Source organism: Triticum urartu, chromosome 5 (assembly GCF_003073215.2).
Source record: "Triticum urartu cultivar G1812 chromosome 5, Tu2.1, whole genome shotgun sequence".
Classification (NCBI taxonomy): domain Eukaryota; kingdom Viridiplantae; phylum Streptophyta; class Magnoliopsida; order Poales; family Poaceae; genus Triticum; species Triticum urartu.
The window spans coordinates 178461140-178470926 of NC_053026.1; the positions used below are offsets into that span (position 1 = coordinate 178461140).

Consider the following 9787-nt stretch of genomic DNA (forward strand, 5'->3'; position numbering starts at 1 on the left):
TCAACCGCGTGTTTAACCGTGATGGTCTCTTCTCGGCGGAGTCCGGGAAATGAACACGGTGTTGGAGTAATGCTTGACGTAGGTTGTTCTAGGATCACTTCTTGATCATAGTTGTTCGACCGTGCTTTTGCCTTCTCTTCTCGCTCTCTTTTGCGAATAGGTTAGCCACCATATATGCTAGTCGCTTACTGCAGCTCCACCTCATACCTTTACTTTACCCATAAGCTTAAATAGTCTTGATCGCGAGGGTGCGAGATTGCTGAGTCCCCGTGACTCACAAATACTTCAAAAACCAGTTTGCAGATGCCGATGATACCGTGCAGATGACGCAACAAAGCTCAAGGAGGAGCTCGATGAAGATCTTGTCCTTTGTGTTGCTTCGTTCTAGTTGATCAGTAGTGGAGCCCAGTTGGGGTCGATCAGGGATCTGTGTAGCATTTGGGGTAGTCTTCTTTTATTTTGGCTCCGTAGTCGGGCCCTGATTGTATTTGGTTGATGTAATGCTTTATTCATGTATTTGTGTGAAGTGGCGATTGTAAGTCAACTATGTATCTCTTTCCCTCATGTATTACATGGGTTGTGTGAAGATTACCTCACTTGCGACATTGCTTTCAATGCGGTTATGCCTCTAAGTCGTGCTTCGACACGTGGGAGATATAGCAGCATCGAGGGCGTTACATCGGGTCCATGGGGATGATGGAATGATGCTCCGCATTAGGGTGTATGGATGGGTCCCCTCTACGGGCTAAATCTCCTGGTTTATATAGCCACCAGGGGTATCTAGGGCTACACCTGGTCAGTTTCCATCTAAGGATTCACGTGCCGAATCTAAATATACTTGAAGTACATGCCAAGTCTTCGGCCGCCATACTTCGAGGGTCTCCAAAGTCTTGCTTCCTTAATGGGCTGGTAGTCCGGCCCATACATTAGTCCGGTTGGGCTAGGACCCCCTAGCCCAGGACACCGTTAGCTGGCAATCGACGACAGCGGCGGGAGGACTGCGCGACCACCATATCCCTTGCCCTTTGCTTACCGCGACAGGTGGCATGCGCCTCTGATTCCAGCATGCGCATCCACGACGCCGACAGAGCGGGCACTAAAATCTACCGCTGCCCTTGTGGACCAGCGGCCAGAGGGGCGAGGTCGATCGAGGGGCGACGTTGATTGAGCTACTTGCGCGGAGCTGAGCATGAGAGTGAAGGGCCAGCTTCGGCATCGGTGTTGCGACCGTGGGTGACAGGCGGCGGAGCACATGATCCGGAACCGCCGCTGGTGTCCACCCGTGACTGCTACAACGCGATGTGGAGGGCCAACTCTTCCTTGTTGTTGGATGCATCATGGAGGAATGCGTCCCGGTTAGATTGGCTATCGGTGCTGGACATGCTCACCGAAATTAATGGATTGGAGAAAAGGAGGAGAAGAGACGGAGAAGAGCAGAGTGAAGTGAGGCTAGTGGTTCGATCTGGATGGGTTTTTTGTGGGGGTAGGTGCGGGCCAACGTGGGCGGGGCTAACGTGGCGGACGTGCCCAGGCCGCCTCATACCCACTCTACATCTAGGCTGGATACGAGGGGTGTCGGACAACCTACGAGTTTGAGACCAGTTTAAGGCGACAGGGTGGGTCAGGTTTTTTTGACCGGTCAGTCACCGGTCCTCCCGTCCCGACGTTCGAGACTGGTTTGAGGCATCCGACTGTAGGTGCTCTCATCTTCCCCTAATACGGATGGACTAAAGACGGTCTCTTGCTGCTCGCGTGCATCCTTCGGATTGAGGTCTGAAGCTGCAGAATTTGCTTGTCAATGTTGCTGCTGGTCGGAAGCGCATGGCCTTGGCGGAACATCCACTTCCAAGACCGTTTGTAACCCCTACTAGGAATAATGCCCCCACGCCTGATCTCCTTCCTGATGGTTTATCCAATTTCATTGGAGGGCGTATGGAATCAAACTGAGGGGGGTTTGTTGGGTGTTGAATGATTTATTTTAAAAGAGCGAAATGATTGTTTGAGGCGAGTGAGGAATGGGATATGCACGATGACTTCTACTCTTTTATTATTTGATTTTTATTATACGCCCTATACACATGGATGAAGGAAGTATTTTTTATGTTCTCTATGTTGCCATGGCAGATCATTTGAAGTGCTATCTTCGTTCACAAATCCCGATGTGGATGTTTCAATATGAATTATATACAGATCAAAACGAGTGACCAAAAACATTTGATTTAGAAAAAAAAATTAGAACATCTTATATTCATGAAGCGGAGGGAGTAATAGATCAAAGGTTAATTAAACATGGATGCAACGAGCAGCTTTGTCTACATGTAAGGGCATCTCCAACGCGGACTCTCAAACCGGCCGCAATCGTTTGGACCGTGCGGTCCGGGTGTGTTGTGTCATCTAACGTGGGCCTCTATCGGTTTGCTCGGCGGTTTGAACGTGCTTTCTTCCGTAAAATGGAGACAAAGTGGTGGGAAGAGTTTGCGGCAGTCCAGACAACAACCACGTAGGACCCGACACCCAAGGCCTACTAAATTCTCTTTCCAGTCCCATTTCCTTCCACTCCGTTTCTTCCCCCCTTTGCTTTGCATTCGCACCCTCCACCTCTGCCGCCATCACTGTACCTCTCCAGTCGTCACAAATACATTGCCAGACGTTCGCAACCAGCACCAACACACCCACTTGCCTTTACGACGGCATCGTCCACCCTTGAGCCGTTTGTAACCAGGTACACTCTGCTCCCCTGTCGACGACCTCCATGACGGACACCACGCCCAGCAGGTGTTCGGCTAAATGCTAGTTAGCTTAATTTCAGATGCCATGTCGTTTTTCAGAGTTCGAACAATGGGGGAGGGGGGGGGTACTCGACCACGGAGGATGAGCTGTTGTGCGATGCGTGGTTGACCATATCCGTGGATTTCATAGGCAGGAGCAGACATGGGACTTTCTGGTAGCAAGTGCAAGAATTTTTTCACACACGAAAACATAATGCGCCCTACGACATGCGCATCATCCAACAACGCAATGTGAGGTCGTTATCGTATCGCTTACGCTATCGAGACCAGCGTCATCAAGTTTTGTTGTGTGGTTGGTCAGCTGGAGGCAAGGTGGCCAGTGCAAGCGGCACATGAGGAGATCGTAAATTTTGATTCTTCTTGCCCGACTTGTTTAAATCATCCATTCACTCAATGTTGGTCTACATATTATGTAGCCCACACGCGTTGTTGTGACGTACCACATGACAAAGGGACGATCATTTACATACACACAATGTTGGTTGAAGTTGAAGGGGCAGTATGTGTGGGACGACATGATGCGTTGATGAAAAACTTGTTGGACATCCGGTTTATCTCGTCGAATTTGAGGCATTGTTATATTAGACTTATTTGTATGCCATTTATGGATACTTTGTGCTATTTTTTATCCGAATTTTGATGAACATTGACCGGTCTACATGAAGTACTTCGTCTAGTTTAAATGCGGCTTGAAATATATGCGAAATGATCTCCGACCATATGCGGGCTAATCCCTGACCGTGAATAGATACCTGAGCAAATTTGCGGTCCAGAGATGTCCTAAAGCATGTCGCATGTCGAGCGCATTCATTTAAGCCTGGGCGCGCCGGCTTGAACCAATCAGGAGTCTCCGCGCCAAAAACCAGAGCCAGCGCGCGCTCAAGCTGGCGGTTGACCCACGTGTCAGGGGGAGGCCACAAGCGGCGCGGCGGGAAAATAAAAGCGCGCGCATCTCTCCACGGAACCCGGGCCCCGCACAGTTGGGCGTTTTCCTTGCTTTAATTTTTTTCAACAGAGACGTTTTCCCTGCTGCCACGTTTCACTTTTATCTCCCATGATACATTAGAATCACCAGGCCACATGACGTGTCAAGAATGTGTTCGTTTTCCTGTTGTACCAGTACACCGCTAGTCAGTCTTGTTCGATGCTCACACTTCTCCCAGTGAAGAAGCCAAAGGCTTATTTCATTCGAGTGATCATAAATCGAACACTCGTAAGAAGATGTAAAAAAGAATGACCGCTTACATTTCCCGTCCCAGTCCTCAAAAACAGTACCCCCATCATCTGTCCGAGGCCATAACTTTCATCCTCCACTACCGAAACCACGATTTTCCCTCCCTTCCTCCCCCCTCCACCCTTCCTTTCCCTCGTTTTCTCCCCCTCTGCCGCCAAAAATCCTCAGATCCAAACCCTAAGCGCCCCGCCCCGCGCCCGGCCCGATCCATCCGTCGCGCCGCGCCGCGCCGCGCCTCGGATCACCATGGCGGCCGCCGCCGGCGGGACCAGCAGCGAGGGCGCGGCGCGCGTGCTGCTGCAGCGTTACCAGCCGTTCGGGTCGCCGCCTGGCGAGTACCACCATTTCGGCCCGGCCGACGGCGGCGGCACCGCCGAGATGACGGAGGCCGTCGTCCTCAGGACGCCAGTGAGTTGGGGTGGGCTTGTCAAGGAGCTTTCTCGATAGATTCACTGTTTCGGTTCTTCAGTTGGACGCTTCTTAGGACGCAACCGGTCCCGCTCGCCACGAGGGGAGCTCATCTGAGCCGCCGCAGTAGATCGAGCGTAGCAATGCTGGAGCATGTCACTGTAGATTTGGGAACGGCCAAGCTGGGGTGGAGGGGAATGGTTGTCTTTGGATGTGTTGGAGGCGAAATTGCTGAATTTTTGCTACCCGGTGGGTTGTGGCGCAGTCCAACAAAGCATTTATTTACGACGCGTTCCGCTATTTCTAGAAGAGTGTCTAAGATGGAATCTGAACGAACTAAATACTATGTGGAAATCGATACGATTTTATGGGAAGGCCCATGTTTCTTAACTTGATTTCTACCTAGTCACACTTTCATATGCGCCATCCTCCTACAAAGCATATAATGTTCCCCGCTGCTCTCAATTGGCGACTTACTCCATTCTGCTCCTTGCAACTTATAGTGGCTCAAGCTATTAGATTGTGTGACATGTTGTGCTGGCTTGAAAACCCCAAAGCTAAGACATTCTCCACAACTCTCATAATTGAAGTGCAGACTATGTTATGAGTTTCATCTTTTAGCTAAATTCCCCACACTGTGTGAAAACAGGCAGAACATTTTAATTTACTGAAAGAGCTACAGAGATAATATACACTTAACAAAAACACTTTCTTCTTACTGAAAAAACCCGTTACTGTTTCATGACAGTTGTTATGACTTGCCTATTTATACGGAGTCTTTTTTAATTTATTGATTAACAAGTGCAAATCCAGGCTATAAAACTATCAAATCATATTCCACTAACTTCCCTAGGATCCATTACTAACAGTTACACTTTATAAATATTTTGTTCCAGAACCCTATTCGCTTATGGCTCTCTTCCCCCTTGGCCGATTCTCTTGAACCTTACATGCTTTATCGACGCCGCATTCTTGTAGTAGTTGCAGAAAGCTTGGAGAACACCTGTTAACCAACATTCAGTTTTCATTAACGCTTTTGATGCAATGCGTGCTTTTCTCATAAATCTAATAACAGTGTTTCATTTTGTAGTTAAAGCGGAAACACAACAGAGAAGACAATGAGGTAGCTGAATCAAATGATTGGATGATGAGCCCTGGATATGCTAATGCAGCAAACAGTCCAATTCCTACACCACCTTCGGGAAAAGGTTCTAAAATGTCCGCCAAGCCTAAAGCTGCAAAAGGCCAGAAATCTTGTCCTCAGACCCCTTTGTTTTCCGGTGAGTGATGTGGATTCAGTCAGCCATGAATCATATTCATCTTTGACCAAGTCGCTCATGTTAATACTATTTCTAGGTTCTCCGGGCAATCCAGCTACTCCTGTTGGTGGCTGCCGTTATGATAGCTCCCTAGGTTAGATGGAACATTCAATTTTGGACTATTGTTTTTCTGGACTGGTATTTTATCAGTAGCTTGTTAGCTGATCATCATTTATTGATGTTGTCCATTTAGGGTTATTGACAAAAAAGTTCCTGAACTTGCTAAAGGGTGCACCTGGTGGCATGGTTGATTTGAATAATGCTGCAGAAACGCTAGAGGTTGGTAGTTTGCTTCTCTTGTTTCAAGAGATCCTTTCTAGTGTTAGTCATGTAAATGTGCTGCCTTTGTGCAGGTACAAAAAAGACGTATATATGACATTACTAATGTCCTCGAAGGAATAGGGCTGATAGAAAAGAAGCTTAAGAACAACATTCGTTGGAAGTAAGTTATCCTGTGTCCATATCTATTACTTGTATTTTGTGGTCATCACTTACATTATGTATGCTCTTTTGCAGAGGAATCGATGACTCTCGACCAGGTGAAGTTAGCGATGATATGTCCATTTTACAGGTATCATGCTTTGTGCCGTTTTAGTTATGACAAATGTTGCTTCACATGCAACATGATTTGTGGACAAGGAGATTCTTTAGTTCCTCAGCTCTCAAAAATTATGATTCTTTATATCTGTCATCTGCAGGGAGATATTGAAGCCCTCACACTGCAAGAGCATAGCTTAGACGGACAAATAAGGTTGGCGACGAGTTACTTAAGTTCCTGATGTTATTATTCTTTCACTAACTTGATTGTTTCTTCCAGTGAAATGCGAGACAAGTTAAGAGAGCTCACTGAAGACGAAAATAACCAAAAGTAAGTGGCCCACCTTTCCTCCCTAAAAGAGTATTTATGTTTGTCGTATAGTTACTTAAGACTTTTAGGACTTTAATGCAAGTCTATAATCTATTCTTTCACCTCGTTTCCCACAGATGGCTGTATGTCACAGAAGATGATATCAAGTCTTTGCCATGCTTTCAGGTACCTTTTGATCTCTAGCAATACTTGTTAAATGACCGGTATCATCTCTATAAATCAAGTAAATTAAAAGTACTGTGCTTTAATTTGCAGAATCAGACACTAATCGCAATAAAAGCACCTCATGGTACAACGCTTGAAGTCCCAGATCCTGATGAGGTGAGTATTAACAATATGTTTGTCACCTTTAGGACTTAGATGAATACTACATTTTGTTAATGACGGCATCTTCGGTTCCCATGCAGGTGAATGATTATCCTCAAAGGAGATATAGGATTGTTCTAAGAAGCACTATGGGTCCGATAGATGTGTACCTAGTTAGGTATATGCCCATTCAACATCCCTAGCATCAAAACTTCAGAATCTAGAGCTCTAACTTGATGCGAATATTAATATCATTATCTATTTCTTTTAAGTCAATTTGAGGAGATGAGTGGCATGGAGACTCCTCCAAGGCCTGCACAAACAATAAGCATGAATTATCTAGAGAATCCTAGGACACCACTCGCTACAGGATCTAACAAAGATGTGGAGATGGAGAATGTTCAACAAGGGCTGATAATGCCCCCTGACGCTCCTACTACACAGGATATTGGAGGGATGATGAAGATTGTCCCTTCTGAACTTGATGTAAGTTCACTTCCATGCAATAAATTTTTGCAGCATATTTATCTAAAAGTAAATTTGGCCACAACCTATTCTAACTATAGTAATACGTGTTTGCACCAAATGCTCAACTTCACTACTTCCTCTTCACTATGTCATTCTTGTCCTATACAATTAGCTCTGGTATTTTCTGTTCTGCTTAGTGTTTTGTAAGTCCTGCTACTTATTCTTTCATTCTACCACCTGTTCTTTGATAATTGTAAGATTAACCCTGAAAAACTGATAAACTGCGAGATTCAAGCACATGGAGAGAGGAGCATCTCGTGACCAATATTAGGAATACCCAAATTAGTTCTAAAGAAAGTAAAGAATGCACTTTTATCTGCTATGGATGCATCTTTTATATCACAGTTGAGCTCATTTGGAAATAGGATGGCAGTTTTGCCCATGGGTATGGGTACCCTAACTGAAAACAGTGGGCATGGGTGAAACTTTGCACCCATGGGTAATGGGTATCCATACCCATAAAATATATGGGTAGAGCATGGGTATAAAATTGCACCCATGTGTAACCCAATGGATACCCCGGAGGTCACGCCAGTGCTAGACTACCCATCATCACTTGAATTATAGACTCATTTCCCGACCTTACTTTGAATGCAAATGCTATATACTGTACCCACTGGATACTCATTGGGTATAGGATACCCGATAGTTATAGGCATGGGTGCCAATTTGTGCCCCATGGGTATTGAAGTGAGTGGGTATAGAAGGTTTATGTGGGTATGGCTTTGGGCAGAAGGAGGTTGTGCCCACCCATACCCTACTATTGCCATCGTTAGCTAAAATTTCCTGGATAAGCACTGCATAAAACAAGAACCATTTTTTTGTGCAGACTGATGCGGATTACTGGCTCTTATCAGACACAGGGGTTAGCATTACTGACATGTGGAAGACAGCACGTATCCTTTTTCTAACAGTCTATATAACCTGTGATGTGCTTATGCTGTAGTATAGCATACCATGTTATGATGTGAAACCATTGGACTCCTTAACTTGAATACAGCAGATGTGGAGTGGGAAGGAATCGACATCAACGCGGAGGATTTCTTGGAAGTTGGCACACCTCGGCAGCAAGATCAGCCGCCCTCTGAAATGGTGGATCACCCCTCGTGCATTAGCTGAAGAAGACCTGAAGCATGGTGGCAAGTACCATTCATATACGTGGGAAGAATTCTTTGTTTCTTGCTCCGGGTTATCAATGGCCAATCAATTCAGAACAGAGACCCGAGAGCGAATGTTCCAGGGGGGTTGCTGTGATGTACATACAGATGGCAACCTAGTGCCATGTCAGTAGCTCTCTGGGTCAAGCTTCTATGCCAATAGCCAACGACCTGATCATTTTCAGATCTACTGACAACCTGGTCATTTTCAGGCTTGTAGCTTGTATGCTGCATGTTGTACCTCACAACATTAGGACTGTAGTAGAAACATGTACAGGGCAGCAAGCTCCGTGACTTAATTATTTCGAGTAGCACTGAAAACATAGACTAGAAGCTAATGCAGTTGTAACACAAACCGTCAGCATTCGATGACATCTGCCTATCGTGTTTGCCTAGTGTCAAATTGAAATGCAGAGATGTTTTTTTCCCCAATTCAGATAGAGCCTTATTAGCTAGCAATAACTGGACAATAAAGCCTGGAGATTTTCATCGAACCAAACACTTGCAGGTGTTTCTTTTGAAAATGGCTCTCATTCCCTTCTTCTGTGGGTGATGGGGAGGGGACCCTAGCCGCTGGTAGCCCTCCTGTCCCTCCTTGCTGCCGGCAGAGAGTGTGGGCATCTTGCCTCCTAAGGTTCCTTTGGCAATGGCTCCTGGGGTATTAGGCGGCGTGGCACGCAGCCACATGGTGGGGTGCACCGCGGCGGCTATGGCGGTAGATTGAGGCTCGATTGGATCTGGCGGATGGCGGCCCGGTCGGTGGTTGGGGCAGTCCATGGCCTCGTGTGGCATGAAGTCGTTGGGCATACACAGATCTTCGATCTCGGTCTATTCTCCAAATAGCGAAGCCCGTGCCAGGCATGCCAACTGACGGAGCGGAAGGTTGTTAGTACTAGAACCGAGCCCGCACGCATAGTTTACCTAGGTTTGAGCCTTCGATGAGGACTAATACCCTACATCATGTTTTATGTTTGTATTCATGGCGGATATACCTCGTGCGAGGGATTACATGCTACTGGGAGTCTAGATCTACTTGAGAGCCGTTCTCTTATATGCACAATAAGGGCTAGGTTTTTACAAAGAGGGAGATTCAATCTTGTCCGCTGGCATCTTAAACTAGGGTCCAAGATGATCCTTAGGCATCTATCTGATTCCCCGGGCTTTCTTCTGTTGCCGGC

General features: G+C 46.5%; 1 protein-coding gene across 2 annotated transcripts; it reads left to right on the forward strand.

Annotated features, from left to right (window-relative positions):
• The first annotated feature begins 4077 nt into the window (after positions 1–4077).
• On the forward strand, positions 4078–9041 carry LOC125508309 (transcription factor E2FA-like). 2 transcript variants are annotated; one of them, XM_048672968.1, is made up of 14 exons: positions 4078–4431; positions 5522–5711; positions 5788–5844; positions 5944–6029; positions 6104–6192; positions 6267–6321; positions 6449–6501; positions 6568–6618; positions 6735–6783; positions 6874–6939; positions 7026–7102; positions 7197–7410; positions 8282–8348; positions 8453–9041. In XM_048672968.1, the coding sequence occupies exons 1-14, from the start codon at positions 4270–4272 to the stop codon at positions 8569–8571; spliced, it is 1335 nt and encodes a 444-aa protein (XP_048528925.1). In that variant the 5' UTR covers positions 4078–4269; the 3' UTR covers positions 8572–9041. The 2 variants fall into 2 exon arrangements, with proteins under 2 accessions (XP_048528925.1, XP_048528926.1); XM_048672969.1 differs by having other exon boundaries at positions 4303–4441.
• The last annotated feature ends 746 nt before the right edge of the window (positions 9042–9787 follow it).